General features: G+C 37.2%; 1 protein-coding gene across 3 annotated transcripts in view; it reads left to right on the forward strand.

Annotated features, from left to right (window-relative positions):
* CFAP58 (cilia and flagella associated protein 58) overlaps positions 1–16,690 on the forward strand; it is a 56,169-nt gene continuing 39,479 nt past the window's right edge. Inside the window, exons 1-8 of one of the 3 annotated variants that reach the window (XM_002193972.7) lie at positions 1–186; positions 1,511–1,792; positions 6,627–6,763; positions 8,498–8,654; positions 10,669–10,863; positions 12,987–13,124; positions 15,191–15,350; positions 15,583–15,665. In XM_002193972.7, coding sequence (XP_002194008.7) covers positions 178–186; positions 1,511–1,792; positions 6,627–6,763; positions 8,498–8,654; positions 10,669–10,863; positions 12,987–13,124; positions 15,191–15,350; positions 15,583–15,665 — 1,161 coding nt within the window. In that variant the 5' untranslated portion in view covers positions 1–177. The remainder of the gene's footprint in view (positions 187–1,510; positions 1,793–6,626; positions 6,764–8,497; positions 8,655–10,668; positions 10,864–12,986; positions 13,125–15,190; positions 15,351–15,582; positions 15,666–16,690) is intronic. The other 2 variants (XR_003961141.4, XM_030276366.4) reach the window with 2 other exon arrangements.

Consider the following 16,690-nt stretch of genomic DNA (forward strand, 5'->3'; position numbering starts at 1 on the left):
AGGGCGGCCCGGGCCCAGCGCGGCCCCGCCCGCAGCCGCCGCCGTTGCTGCGATACGGCGGCGGCTGCGAGAGCGGCCTCGGCAGCGCCGCGGGCCCGGGCCGCCACAGCCCCGGCACCGGCACCGGCACCGGCACCGACCGGCTGCACCGAGCCCGCCGCCTCACCCGACGGCAGCATGGCTGAGGTAACTCGTACCCTGCCCTTCCCTTCCTGTCCCTGGACAAGAGGAAGGCTGCACCTTAGGAAAAGCCCAACATCACCCGTGTATGTTTATGTGTCACCTGTTTGACCTCAGGTCCTGTGTTGAAAGTAGGAGCAATCAGGCTACTTGTACCCCGGCACTAGTTAACTTTTTAATTTTAGGAGCAACTACATGTAAGATCGTGGGTGTGATTCCTGCCCTGCCTCCCCCCTCATTACTGCTCGGCTCTTAACTCTATTCACAATCACAAACACGAAGAGCAAGACTGAAGTAGCTGAAGGGAGCCTACAAGAGAGCTGGAGAGGGACTTTCCACAAGGGCATGTAGTGGGGACAGGACAGGACAGAGGGGAGCAGGTTCAAACTGAGAGTAGGTTTAGATTAGATATTTGTAGAAAATTCTTTACTGTGAGGGTGCTGAGGAACTGGCACAGGTTGCCCAGAGAAGTTGCAGATGGCCCATCCCTGGAAGGATGGTTGAATGGAGCTCTGGGCAACATGGTCTAGTGGAAAGTCCGTGGCAGGGAGTTGGAATGAGATGATCTTTAAGGCCCCTTCCAACCCAAACCATTTTGTGAGTCTGAGGTTTGGAGAGGAGGATGAAATGAGAAGAAAGCTGTGAGTCCCAGAGCAGGCTGGAAGGAGGGACACACTAAGTTTCAGCTCACAGCTCAGATCATTCTTTGATGCTGGCCAGAGCGTGGGCTGCAGGGTTAAAGTTGCCCTTGAGGTTCTTCCCTATCCTAGTGAGACCACCTCAGAGGTGAATTTGCAAGGATTTAGCATCAGAACTGAGCTAGATGAAAAATGTCTTCTGTGTAAGGTTTAACAGTAGCATTTCCCACAGAGGAAGAACTGGATTCTGTTGGCATTACTGGAGCTTTGAGACATGCTTGTCTGCATGTCTCTGGTACTATCTGAATAGAAATCATAAACTAATCAGACTTTAGAGTGTAGAGAACTGGGCAGAATTAGGGCTAAAATACTAGGTTTCCTCAGCGGTTGATGCATTATTCAAACACTATCACAATTATGGTATTTTATAGACTTGTCTTTAAAGCAGTTGTGGGACTCAATTATAAGAACTCTGGCTGCTAAAGCACAAGTTATTTCAGTAAAATTGGAGGAGATGTGTTTGAAAAATATTCTAGAACATGCATATTGTATGCTAGCAGAAGAACTGTTAGTACAGAAAATTTTGTCATGATTTCTTAGTAGCTGTGATACACTCAGTATATTACTTTTTTGTATTCTGGGGTCATAAGTGAGATGTTCAATTCTTCCCGTGTGTTGATTATTTCACTCAGGAAGAGACTGACAATCCATATATAGAAGAAAGTGCCTTTGAAGCACTGGAAAAAGACTCCCAGGAATTCATCAGTATACTGAACAGAGATGAAGCTCTGGAAAAATTCCGTGTCGAATATGAGAAGCTCCTTGCTGTTATGAAGAAGTCTCGTGAAAATGAAAAGCACCTCATGGAGAAATGCAGGAAGCTGAGTGCTGAGCTGGTGGAGAAGTCATCTAAAGTAGCTGTGCTCACCAAACTCACTCATGATGATGGGGAAACTATATCATCATTGAAGTCGGTAAAGTTTTGAATAGAATGAAGTATAATCTTAAATTGTTAATGGAAAACATGGTAATAAGAAAAGCACCAGTAAGAACATTTGATTTTGTGTAGACAACTAGCTGGAGGACTAAGCATAGAGCTGGCATCTCCAGTTGTTTAACCTCTGCTTTGCTTTGTTTGCTTAGCCTGGTATATTTACAGGTTTCAGTAAATTTATGTGTTTATTTGCACTAAACCAACTCAGTCAGCTTTCAAGTACTTACTAACAGTTGTCTAAGCTTTCCCTCTGTAAAATGGCACATTTTCAAATTAATGTACTGTTTTTGATTCATTATGACATTTGAAAGACTGCTTGGATGTTAACTATTGCCAGAACATTAAAAAAAATCTACTTTTTCTTGAAGTATAGATTTTAGGCTAGGGAAGTGACAACTTATGTAAATACATGTTTCACAATGCTTTTGAAAAGGACTCCTATATAGCATTTCAATGTGATTTCACCAATTTACTCTGATGTGTTTGTTATTATTGATTTAAACTCTGTCAAATTGAAGTGCTTGGCTCACTAAAAAAAGTTGATGTTTTTAGGCTTACAGTGAATTTCACTATCAGAAACCTAAAGCTGCCAAGTGATCATAAGACTGTATGTGGAACTTCTTCATTCTGGTGGTTTAAAAACTTAGCTTTGTGGTACCTAGATAGGCTTTAATTTAGCACTTATTTGGGAAACTTCCATGCCTTACAGTAAAGGGTTTTGTTCCAGTAAAATAAAATCAGTGTAGCAATGCAGAGTGATTTTTGAGCACTACAGAAATAGAAGTTCTTTGAAATGAAGTTTCTTGTCCTTAGAATTATGAAGAAAATACTTTAAGAGTAAATATAAATAGCATCACTTTCATCCTATGGCTGCAGCTTGCAAACCCGTGGTACTGCCCAAAGCCCCTTCAAGGAGGAGGAAAAGCATGGAAAATCATGTTGATTTTCACTGCAGCTAATCAAAACCTGGTAGATGAACATCAGGAACCACAATGATCCTTACAATTTCCTTTTTGCAATTACATGGCAGTACGCTGTGTGTGAACAGTAGGAGAGGTGATCGTTCAAGACATTCCCTAACTGAGGAGATGTCTTGGTAACGTCATAGAACTGAGGAGTGGAAATGTTGGGAAAATAAGAGCCTTTCCAATTTCAGCAGCTAATTTTAAGCTCAAGCAGGATATGACTGAACCATATCACCTACTATTGAACCCATTAAGTGATTTTCTAGTGAAAAAGCTGCTTTACAATATGATCCTGCTAGAAATGATGAGCAATGCACAACATGGGACATTTCATTTCTAGTGGTGTGCTGTGAGCCAAGTATACAGCTGATAATTTTTCAGTTTGGTTGTGAGAATTAGTCCTTCTCTTAAAAGTTCAAGAATTATTTGGATATTGTTTAAATTGCTCATGGCTTGTTTGAGATTTTGCTTGGTAAATCCTTTATATTCCATGTTATTCTTCTTTCTGAAGGAAAGTTCTATTAGAGTTGTAATATTTCACTACAATTTTGTTAACATTCAAAGTTTTTCCCATGTATCCAAGCTAAATTTTGAAGGAAGTTTAAGTGGTAAAGTAGCCAAGATTATATTCTTCAGTGCTAAATTAAACAAACAGTCTGTCCCACAATTTAATTATTTATAAACCATAAAAGAATCCTGATGGGGCTGTTCTTGTAAAAATGGAACAGTTGCTGTAAAAATGGAATAGTTGCTCCAAATTAAGACCCTACATCTTGGTGACTTGATGGGTCATTAGGGTAAGAAATAAAAGTTGCAGAATAAAATTTTTTCTCCATGTGAAGTGTTTGTAATCAGTAGGGTTTGTTTGGGGCAGGGGTTAAGCACACAGATCAGTGGCTGCTAGGATGTGGGTCAGTGATAATCAATAGCTGTTAACTGTCAGGTGGCAGTTAAAGGATCTATTTTGTAGTTTTAATAAACTGGACATAACAATCTGCTTTTTACAGTCTTATCAAAGGAACAAAGGGCCAAGCTAATAATGAAGGGAATTCAATTCTATTTTTTATGGCTAGGGACACTGATCCATGAGTCTGCACTGGAAGAATGCTAGAAGAGGAATTTATAGGTGCTTGTGCTGCCCTGATTGAAATTACCAAATTTTCAATTTCCAGGCATATAAATCCAATATAATAAGAAAATTCAATATAATAAGAAATTTCATTAATTCTCAGTTTCTGAGCAATGAAACTGATGTGATCTTTTGGGGTATTTGATGCAAGTAAAGTAAACCAGTCACACTTCATAAATTCTGCTTCACAGGTTTCAGGGTTCAGTACTTCTCCAAAGATTTTTGAGTTATTCTAACAGCAAACATCCAGTGTACTTCCTTTAATTATGCAGCAGACTGCCATGCATTACCTACCGGTCTTGTACTGCAATTACCCCGTGTTGCTGACACACTGCAATATTTCACACTGAATAACAATGTGAATATTTCTTCTATTAAGACTTCCATCGGCAAAATTTTGCTCCTTTTTACTTCTGAAAATAAGAGATCTATTGATCTGCTCTTACAGCAGAAGACACAACCAAGGAGCAACTACAATGAAGCTCAGTTTTGCTGATGCTGAAGTCTGTAGAAAATTCTTGTTTAGATTTTGCTTATTAGTGTGGCCATTGCCTGTGTCTTCTTACTTTATTGATAAAAATTGATATTATCAATACAAATTCAATACAATATCTTTTACATGCCAAAGATAAAGTTCAAGAAGCTCAGTTTAGGGTGACCTGAAATCAGTGCTTATCTGAATGGTCTCATTGACTTCAAGAGATCACTTTTGCAGATACTCATCAGAACAAAAGACTCTCTGAAGCCATGAAAGCCTTTCAGAGGCTTATTGATTTTATTCACCAGTCCTATTCCACAAAACTCAAATTGTAATGATTTAATTAACCAATTTTAATCAGTCTAATCAGCCAGCAGGAAGCTCTGATGTAAGTAATCAGCTTTAATCTCATTTTCAATTTGCATTTTTCTAGAGAAAGGATGGTTGCCGCTTACGGGTTGACAAATCTGAAACACATTTATTTAGTTATATATTATGCTTTTTTGCTAGTCAACATGATACATGTCTTCGTGCCATTATTTCAGAGCATATGTATTTATTTAAATTTCAGAATTTACCATTTTTTGTGTAAGATATTAATGAATGAAGAACTTGTAATTTATTAGATAATACTGCTTTATGTATGATCATTGCTGCATTGAATGGAAATTAGAACTCAAAATGCATGACAAAAAATTTATATATAAAACTGTTTAAAAATGCTTGATACATAAGTGAAAAAACACATTTTTCAGGCTAAATTTTGAACTACATAATTTATTAAGTAATGAAAATACTGTTTGTAGGTAGGGAGTTTAATTGACTGTAATTTCAGAATTTCTGAGCAAGGAAAGCCCATTGTTTACCTCTTTATTAGTATGTGTGGGAAAAAAAGGAAGAGCAAAAATGCCTGATCTTTATGTTCCAGATGGTTTCTCAAATTTGGATATGCTGAGCTAGTTGAATAAATAAAATAGGAATGTATTCCCTCTGCAGTTTGAAGAGGCTACAGAATGTCGTACTTTGTGTTATCTTTCAGCAAAATCTGGTAGCCCATTACTTCTGCTAGTTCTATAATTTGAGCTTTTAACTTTTAAGAGTTCCATAAGTATATTAAAAATATAACATAGCTGTCGTAATTTAGAGTTTAACATTAAATAGGGCCTTTTTTTTTTAAGAAACAGGGATGTCAATTACAATAAAGAATTTCTCTAAAAAATTTGATATAAATTAAATTATTTTATTTTCTTCCTTGTGGAGATGGTTTCTAAAGTATTTTATTCCTGCCCCAATTTCATATGATGCAAGTAGGAGTTGAAAGGGATATTATGGCCTAATATAATGATGCTTCTATTTGGCTTTCCTTGGGGAGGCCCTAGAGCTAATGTAGAACTGCACAGCTACACTTGGGGTCTGAATCTGTACAAGTTCATGAAGTCCTCTGCTAGGAGCCAGCTGAGAAAAGAGCATCATGCTGTGATTTGAAGCTGAGGGACTTCTAGTGTAAAAGTAGTATCTTCATGATTTACTGAGACTTCAGGAGCTTTCCTTCCAGTCCAGTCGCTTGCTGAATTTCTGCATTTTTTTTAGCACAGGATTCCAGAAATGGTAGGAGCTTAATTTGAACCTTGCAAGGAATAAGCCCCTTTTTTTTTTTTTTTTTTTTTTGCTTCATAAGGGTCTGATTCAAGGGAGAGAGATGCAGAGGAAGTTTTAAAATGCAATGAATCCTCCTTCCCTGTCCCTGGGCTTGTGAGAGGCACACAAATATGTCATTTAAGTAACTCCATGTGCTAAAATTTGGCATAAGAATTGTGCCTTGTCTAAAAAACTTGTTAAAATCAAATTACACTAAGTCCTCACAGATGAAAATTAACCAAGAAGAAGAAAAATTGAGTAACACGTTTTTCTCATCCAAATCAAATTGGATGCTCATTGTCCTAACAGCTAATTGGAATTTTACAGACATGAGTTATTTAAGTAGATGATACCTTTGTGGGCACTGAATTGTTAGGAAATTTTTCCTGATATTGGTGGTACTCATGTGATCATAGCCTCACAGAGTCTGTGCCCTCAGCTAAAACAAAAGCTACCAAGTGAAGGGGAATGTTGTGAACCTAATCATGAAAAGGCACAAAATCTATTTTCACAAATAAGCAGAGTATAAGGCAATTAATTTCTAATTTGTGGTTATTTTAAAACACAATTTAATTTATGTAATTATTTTCCATTTCATTTCTAGGAGCTTGAAAAGGCCTGGAAAATGGTGGATAAAGCCTATGAAAGGGAACAGAAAACTAAGGAAACAATTAACTCACTGAAGAAAGAAATTTCACACCTAAATAATTTAATGAAGGAAAGAGCTGGACATGAGTACAAGTAAGTTTTTCTTCAGGGAGAGGGAAAGCCTGATCTGATTTTCTATCATTGTACCTTGTTTAGCCATGTAGACACAGTGGAAAACACAGATATTTTCTGTCTTTTACTTTTCTCATGAATACACATTTATTTGTCTGTGTGTTTATGCAGTGAGCACTTACAGAAGCAGGCTCTGACTGAGTTCATTCAGTGTTGGATTAAGCTGAAAGATCAAATAAAATGAATACTATGCACTTTCTCAGTATGTGTCATATTGTTTTATCTGACGAACTCTTCAGCATACTTTGAGAATAGGATCCTGTCAACATTTTTACATTTCACAGCAGCAAGGTCAAGTATATAAATCAGGAGGGCAGGACACTTGATTTCTCATTTGTTCCTAGCTTTATTGTAGGGCTTTAACACTGTCTGTGTTCTTGTTTGTATTTTGTACACTTTCAAGGTTATGTTTTGGTTTTTTTAACCAAACACACATAGAGGGACCTAGTCTGAGATGGAGGCTCTGAGCCACTGCATTGTGCACATAATAAATATGCTCTGGAGCTGCTCAGAAGCTCTCCAGAACCTACTGTTTGTAGTATCGTGTCCTCAGAGACTGCTTATGCTGTAACATGAACTTAAACTCAAAGATAAGATTAAGTGTTTTGACCCTATGGCCTCTGCACTTTCTACTGAAATTGCAGGTGGTTGGCCTGCCTGATTATGGCTTGAAATTTTCACACTGTTTAAGGTATTTATTTACAATATGCATGAGGATATGTATGGGACATACTTGTCCCTGCCCTCTCTGGGTATCCAGGCTGCAAAAACAGGAGGCCTTCAGTGTGCTCAGACACCTCCCTCTCCAAGGAGTGTGCCAGCACATAAACCACCTGGGTCCATGACAAATCCACTCCTTCACCTTTTGTCCCTGACACTTTCTGGACCTATTTACAGTTTTCCTTGGATCTAAAACCATGGTAATTCAACCTCCCCTAGTATATCTCTTCTTGAAGTCTTATCTCTCTAGCTGCTTTTTGCATTTTCCTGCAAGAGCCAGGAGCTGTTACTCTGCCAACACCTCACTCCTGTTTCCTACTCTGTCCAGGCTGCTGAGACCTGCCAGTGTACAATTTCTTCTTGAAGTTCCCTCTGTATTGCCCTCCAGTTCTGTGCTTAAATACCCTGTCCCGTGACAAGGCCATGAGACTAAGTAACTCCTTTGCAGATTTCAGCCTTGAAAACCCAATAATCTTTTAGAACAATTAGACTGCTTTCAAAGACTGAGCTTGAACCCACAGCTTGGACCACCTTTCATATTGTAAATGCATCAAAACAGAGTCAGTTTTTATTTTTACATTATGTGACTGTAAGACATAACCTAGTTAAGTGTCCAATCAGGTGAGGTGCAGAGAGACAGGTTACAACAGTGTAACATTTTTGGTCTCTAACTAGTTTTGCAGTGGGTATAGAAGAGGGAATTTTTTCCCCTCTTCCATTTCTGGGAAATGGAAGGTTTATTCAGACCCATGAGGATGTGATACAACATGAAAGAGTTTTGACTTGGCTGATGGTCACTATAGTCACAGTAAATCAAGTATATAATTCAGTTGACCATCAGTCTTCATACAGAGGAGTTTAAAATGAAAAAAAATTAAATTAAACTCCTCTTTCTCACAAAAGTCTTTGTCTGGCATAGGAGGAAGAAGAGAAATGGCCTGTGACACTGCCTGACTATTATTTCCTTGCTTCTAGTGTTGAGGATTTGCTAAGACTTCAAGAAGAGGTAACAGAAGAGCGAGACCAACTGTTATCAGAAGTTGTGAAGTTGCGTCAAAGTCTCACTGAGATCACAGAGCAGCAACAGGAAACAGAAAAGGCAAAAAATGAAGCAGAGCAATCTGTTTTGCAGGTCTGTACTGATCACCAGATGGTGGTTTTAGGCTTTGTCCTGAGCCTTTCTCACACTTGCAATTCATCTCCTAGGAGGCTACCACCTGTTCTTTTGCATCTTAAACATTTTCAGGAGTGCTCTGAGTGGACTCTGCTGTGAATGACTTTTGTATTTTTCTGTAGTTCTAGGCTATGTACCTTGCAAAGTGTATTGTTACGTTGTACAGCATTTGCTGGTTCCACAGCTTCCCAATACCCCAGTGAGGCTAGGGTTGTTTCTTGTGAATTGTAATCATATTTAATGCTGAAGAAATGGGATGCTTTCTATATTGTTAATCCTTATGCCTCAAAAGAGACACTTAGAACATCAGCCTGGAATGGAGATTCTTGGTCCCTTGCTGTTGGCTGTGGTTGCCATATTATGAGATACCATCATTTTAAAGAATGTATCAAAATCTGACTTAAAAATAATGAAGTTATTTTGTCCCCTCTTCTTTATGGGAAGCTTTTTCCAGGCTCTTACTTTTTCATGGTTAGGTACCTCCTGCTTTCTTCTTTACTCTGATTCTGGATTACTGCTTTTCCACTTAAATTTTTCACCACACAATTGTCTGTAGAGAGCAGTCATACTCCATCTCTGCTTTACATGAAGTCAGGCTTTCTATTTTTCTGACCATCTGAGTAAACAGTTGTTCTTTGTGATCAATATGTATGGCTTTCTTGAAATGTATAGAACAGCTAGAGACAGAGATCAGTGGGATAGCCACTGAATGGAAAGTAGAAAAAGATGAAAGATGGGACACAGAACTCTGATATATCAAATATATAAGCATAATAATGAGAAATGAAAGAATTAAAGCAGAATATAAATAGGGACTGGAACAAGACACCAGGAGAAAGGAAGAGTAGAAAATCACACTCAAACAAAGAAAAGAGAAGACGTAGAAGGAGCATTTGGCTTTCAGTTTTTTATAAATCATGAATAGAAAAGTAATGATCAGTCTAGGTTTCATGCACAGAAATTGTTTATATTTATAAAGCAGAGGACTGGTAAAGTACAAGAAGAGAATATAAAATCTTTGTTTTTCTGACAGCATTGTGGGCATGAGAGAAAAGAGTCAAAACTTGTTGAATCTTGGCAGCCTTAATCTTCTGATACTCACTTCATCAACCCTTAAATTTAGAGAATTGTTACAGCATTTGTAATCACCTCCCATTCTCCCAGTACGAAATTATTCTCTTCTTCAAAGTGCTTAAATGACAATGCCTCTTTGAAGATCGTGTTGAAGACCCTGTTAGTTCTGGCAACTTTTCATCTGTGGACTCAGAGAGGGAAGAATCCTTAAGCAAAGAACATCTTTCAATTGCTAGTCCCTGGCTGAACTGAATATTTCCATATGGATCAGCCCCCTGTGTCTCCTCTCTGCTGATTCTGCTCCATCAAATTTTTGTGGAGAGGGAGAGCAGGAGTCACAAGACAGTCTATTAAATATGAGAAAATTTTCCTCTTTCAGAGTTCCCACACAGGAACTTTGAGAGTAGAAAGATTGAGACCAGTTGTGAAAATGAACATCTCTCTCCTTTAATATCCATGAAATAAGTGTTTCTGCTAGTCAGAGAGAATAATAAAAAGAAGAAAAGTCCTAGCAATACAAAATAAAGCCCCAATTAATTTTAATGCTGCATTCAGAAAGTACCATTTTGCAAGTAACTTATAACAGTAAAGACATTTATGCCACTGTAATTCCAGAAGAATGCTTTTATGTTTGGACTGTATCAGACCCTTCTGTTTGGGTGAACTGACTGATGTTTAACAGATTTTTGTCATCAATAAATAGGACCCTCATTCAGAATATTTTGTTCAACCATTAGAAAACATAATTACTTCTGAGAAGATCTGGCATACATTGGTGGTTGCAGTAATATAGAAGCTCTTGTTTTTAAAATCAAGCATAATCAGAGAGGTGAGAGGACTTGTTTTCCTGAGTAAAAGGCAGCAGAATTTAAAATTGTTTTCTTCTCTATTATTATAGCTTCAACAAGACATCCAGCTGCGTCAAAGCGAGGAATTACGAGAGGCACGAAAGAAAGAAAAAATGGAGACTGAGCTGAAAAATCTTCTAGCTGAAATGGATAACAAGCAAGCTGAGGTCCAGAAGTTACAGCAACAAATAGAGAACAACAAAGAGGAGCAACTGAAAATAGAAAATAATCTTAGAGAGCAGAAGGTAGGGTACATGGCACACTGTATTCATCAGGTCTAAGATTAGAGTAAAATCTGTAATTAAGAAGAAAATGGATTTTTCTGAAAGGAGAGGGAGGAAGATTAAGGTAATACATTTTAATAAGCATTTATTTTTATATAAATATTAATTTACTAATAAATAAGTATGTAAAACTTGCTGAAAGATTTCAGATAGATTTCTCACAGAAGTCGGTAGTGGATTGCAATGATATTGTTCATCTTGAAAAATCACAGCAAATGAGACACAGTCTATGAAGAACATGGATGATCTATAGGAGCAGGAGACTGCCAGGTTGGACTTCTGACTATATTGCCAGCTTTGCTATTGATTGTGTCTAGTGGGATTTGGTAAAATAATTTTACCTCCATCCCCTTCTTTCTTCTTTTTCACAATAATTTTTATCTGCCTCTCAAGCCTGTGAAAGGGCAAGGAAATGTCTTCATAAACCTTTTTGATTGATTTTCCTCATTCTGTTTCTAAAAACTTTATCTGGCCATGTCCTAACATAGTGTTCTGCAAGTGTGTGAATTTTCAGGTTTTCAGTCCATTTCCCATGACTTTGAGATACTCTCAGAGAAGCAATTTCAGTAAATGGCAGGGGAGATCTCATCACTGTAAACCAGTCCTACCTCAAGGGAAACTTCCTTGTGAGTTGTGTGTATCTTGCAAATTTATAACTTTTATGGCTTTTTCTTCCCTTCTGGTCCTTGAATTTGAGAAGGTAGAGTTCTCTGCCAATTTTTAGTCAACACAAAATCTTAATAAAATACTCAAAAAAGAGATCAAGAGAAGACTTGATTAATTATCTGAATATCATTGATTTAATGCAGCTTTTGAGGGCAGCTCCATCATCTGCCGTGACAATCACATTGTATACACAATTCCTCATTCTCTTCCTTTCTTCCTCCTTTTTATAGTCTCTTTCAGCCTTTCAAAGTGTAGATTTTAGGGACATTCAATTATCCAAATTGCCCTGGAAACCAAGGGTTCACATAAAGTGCTGTGTGTGGGCTAATTAACCAGACTTTTGCATTTTCTTCCTTGCCTGTGCTGGCTTGAAGGTGTCTGTGAATGCCCTAAATGGTCTTTTGCTTGAAGTCTGTCCAAAACACAGGCTATCCAACTCAGCAAGGGTCAGGGTAGAAATCTTCAAAAGAAGGTAAGGCAGCTATTACAATTTCATCAGGTTATTGTCTCAATTCAGTTGTAGTTGGTGTGATGCCTGCTAATCTTTTATTTTATAAGAATTTTCTAATGAATTACCCTTTCTCACGTGGCATTGAAAATGGTTTGATACAGCAGCTATAAGCTTTATGCCACCCCTGTCCAAGACTCAATAAAGGGTTTCCTGAAACAGTGTTATCCTGACATTTGCAATATAAAAAGGAGCATTCCTTGTTTTTACACTAGATTTTATTTCTCTTCCTTTAATGTTTTTTAAAGGCGCAATGTATACTGACTTCATCAGGAGTGAAAAATTTGATGGTTGTTCTTTCCTTATTTTTATATGTAGTATCTGCAAGGAAATTTCCATCAAGCAGAAGATAAATCTGGTAGCTTCAGTATTGAAATATATGTTCTGTATAGAAACCACAAAACCACCACAAAACCATTTGTTTAACTGAAGACAAATTAAAGAGAAGCAAACCATGTACCCAGAGAAATGTTATCAGCACATTAATGTAGGATGCTTGCTCATAAAACAGAGCTCCCCTGCCCTCTGCTGATTGAAGTGATTTGAATCTCATACTAATTTTCAGTAATTATATGTAGCAAGCTCTATTATGTGATGGTTGCCAAATGTCTAACAAGAAGTAAAATATCTATTTACCACCTGCAATAAACACCTGCTAAGCTTCCAGAAAAAAAAAATAAAATACACTGGATCTATTGTTCATTAGAAATTATGATTTTTCCATGTCATTATGACAATGTATCATATTTAGTAATATTAGTAATTTCATTGACAGTGAAGGCAGGTTTTTAAGCAGACATTCTGCAGCAGCTTTTGTCTCTTGGGTAGCAGGAAGGTTCAGTCTTCAGGTGTATGTAGGTATTGTAATGAGATTTAGAAGAATTAATATAATTGTTCTTTAATCTAACAGACCTTGAATGAAAAAGCTGGTAAGGAACTTGAGCAATTGAAGATGAAATATCAAAAGCTCACACAAGAGAGTGAGCAGCAGAGTGCAATGCTTGATGATGTGATGAAGGACATTGGTCAGAAGACCACACAACTGAAAGTAAGTTCCAGAAGGTTCATCCTACCAGCTGTATCATTCCAATGAAATCTTACCACCTGGGACAGGGATGACTTCAGTTCTTGTCCTGATAGTTCCCCATGGGCAGTTTTGGAGGAAACGTGAGTAGTATTTAGGAATAGATCTGGCTGACGCTGGATGCCATTCTTTCTATGGCTGGTAGTCTCCAACCCTCTCATCTGGCAATGTAGCACCTGTTCTCCCGGAGGAGTTGTTTCATAAAACACATGAACCAAAATGTTCAACACCCTGTTCATGAAGGATGGGTGGTCACAAACATGGGGTCTCTTTTAAATCCTGAGATCTTCAAATAGGAGGGATGATTTTACAATAATTAACGTAATTTGAATTTTGCCAAAATCCATTGAAAAATGGTTATAAATTATAACAATGGCGTCCTGGATAGTTTCCACTGAAGGCAATTGCTTTCAACACTAAAATTTCTTCCCCTTCATTATCAGTTGAGAAAGTTAAATATAAGTAACCAAGATGGTTTACTTTCAGATCTAAAGGTTTTTGTTGCCTGACTTCACATTACTTAACAGTCATTTTATACAACTCAGAAGCAGATGAGTTGCTATTAAGGAAGAATTAAAGGATTCATGCATAATCTTTTTAGGGTATTTTGAGAACACTTGACAAAGGTTAATGTATAAATGTTGGATGCTATTATGTTATTTTCCATGTCTTGCATTTTGTGTCACCATTGGGGTTAAAAAATTAAACATTAGAAAATTCAGGTAGAAAATAATTATCTTCTTGAGTTTTATTGAGTATAACTAATTCACCTGAATAAAAAGCTTGTTTGCTTGTTAGTCTGATAGAAACTAACCCCTGACAGATTAAAAGCTCAGTTCACAACTAATACAACATAGATGATTCTAATTTGGATGCTTAATGGAGGATGATAGGAGCTTTCTTTCTGTTAGTCAAACTGAAGGCTCTTTTTCTTACTTATTTGAAAAACAAATTACTGTCTTTTCCAGGTTATCCAGTTTTATCATTATCAATGCCATCATTGTTTAAAACTTTACAAATATGACTTACATCTGGGAGTGTCAGAGGATTTTGAATATATGTTCTTATCCTGATTTCAGGAAAAGTTGATGAAACTTTCAGAGTCATGCTCAAGGACTTCTGGGAACAAAAATATAGAAGATACTGCCCAGTTAGTAGTTAATCCAGCTGCTAAAGGTTAAGAGCCATAGTCATTATCTGGGGTGCAGTTTTTGTAGGGGTTGTACCTGCAATATCATCCTACAGTGTGCTGGGCAATGTGAATTGTCAAACTACTCTTAAACCTCTTGAAGCTTATTGTCAGTAAGAACTGAGGAGATTCCCATTCTCCCAGAGGATGCTTCATAGGAGGATTTCCCTTCTCACAGAATCAGTATCTGAGGCCGTAAGTGGAACACTGTCGTCTGTGATGGCTGTAAAACCTAGCAGTGGCACTGAATTATAAAAGTTCTGCTTGCTTCTTAAAAGGAAAAAGTCTGATTGCTGTTGAGATTATTGGCTATGTTTCCCAGTAACCAATTATGCAGTATTTTGATTGATTATTTTTTCCTCTATTACATAGCAAATGAGACAGACTCTGGATTTTGCTATTAATTTAAAACCACAGGTTATAAAAGGGATAGGGATAACACATACCTGCTATTTAGGGACATGCAATCAGACCACACTATGGATATCTTTCTCATCACAATCCCTGTGCCTAATACTTCAAATGAAAATAGAGCTGACTGTTTTTAATCTACTGGACTAATTGGGTAGTGCTGTGTGAAGCTTGCGGCTCGAGGTTCTTTGTTGATCATCTTCAGCCCAGAAGTGTAAGATTTGATTATAATTTTCTTCTCCCAAGCTGGCTTTCTTTAAATTATTTTAAATATTTTTCAATTAGCTAATTATTTGTCTGCAGCTGACCCACAACACTTATATGTTTTCTTCCTGAGTTACATGGAGTAAGTGAACACTAAACAATAAAGCATTTTCTTCTTTCTTTCTGTGGATGCTTTCTCTCCCCTTTCCTTGTTGCTATTCTGTAGGAGTTAGAGGATGAAACAGCTCAGATGAGCCTTGAAATTTCAAAGCTGAGCAAAATGAGAGATGTTCTCCAGAGTAAGCTGCGTACTGCAGAGGAACACAAAGTTGATGCAGAACATGAAAAAAGCATTCTAAAAAATCAAATAATCAGACTGGAGAAAGGTAGGTGCCTAAGAGATAGGTGGATCTGTTTTCTGAATTCTTTTAAGTTATTCTATGTACCCAAATAAGCATTAGCATCAGCTAATGCATTCGGTTGTAAAACCTGTTCAAAACTACTTGAACTGGTTATGTAATGTCAAGGCTTTAAAAAAAGTCCATTAAATTGTTTCTGCATTTTTAACAGCTGTACAAGTTGAACCCAGAATTCACTGTCTTTCCTCTTTTTCTCTAGAGTTGGAGACAGGCAAAAAGCAGGCAGAGACTGACAAGAGAGCCATAGATGGGCTTGTGAGGGAAAGGGATATGCTAAACCAGGTGAGTTTGCATTGGTCATTTGATAACCCTCACAGCTTGAGAATGAAATGCCTGTAGCTTAAACATTCACAGCAACACAGAAATCTAGAATACATAAAGTTAAGTTAAAGCCTTCAGATTTCCTTAAGCAGATGTACAAACTACTTTTTTTCTGTGCACTGAAATAGTGTTAGTATCCATAAACACACAGAAGATTTCCAAATTTTAACATATAAACCATCAGGGAGTTCAAACCTCAAACCCATTATTTGGTATCTGAAGAGTTTGCTATATCTGTGTTTTTACACTCTGTATCTTATGAAGTTTAGTACTAATCTAGGCAAACTGTTTGCTGATAGAAGAACAACCAGAGTGTTGATACACTTTGTAGCAGCTTGGCAGGCTGTTTGAGTAGTAATCCTTGCTTTTAGATCTGTTTCTCATACTGATTATTTCCCATCAGCCCAAGGTTCTTGTACTGCAGTATAGAATCTCATGTTTATTGGCAGTTCTGAAGTTTTATCTACTAAATTCAGTGCTAAAAGATTATTTCTGACATGCCTTATTTGGTGTAGAATCACTGTCCTGTGATCTAGCAGAGGCTCTGATTTGACAGGTAACAAATATTTGTTTTTTAAAGGGAAGGAAATTTTAAAGTGGGACAAGGAGGCTGATTTTGTAAAATGATACGTTGATGTTTTCTGTTTAATCTTTATGCAAAATGTTAAAGTAAGCTTGGTTAATTTCAAGCTTGTACTTTCTATTGAAGACATGAGAAAGAAATGTATTTGGCTTTATTATTAATGTTACTGGCTATTGGCAAGCTTTGCAATCAAAATCTGTTAAAGCTGGTAAGGATTTTCCAGTCATTACTTATATCCACTTGTAAACAATCCTGTCAATTTTATTTTTTGTAATGCAGACACTAGTGTTTAGCTTGAAATCAGAAAAAGCTCTATTTGGCACCTGTGCTAGAGATTTTGTTTTTTAAATCCGATTTAAGGTTCAAGTATTTCAACGGAACAATTAGATAAGGAATAATAACA

The sequence above is a fragment of the Taeniopygia guttata genome, chromosome 6, assembly GCF_048771995.1.
Source record: "Taeniopygia guttata chromosome 6, bTaeGut7.mat, whole genome shotgun sequence".
Classification (NCBI taxonomy): domain Eukaryota; kingdom Metazoa; phylum Chordata; class Aves; order Passeriformes; family Estrildidae; genus Taeniopygia; species Taeniopygia guttata.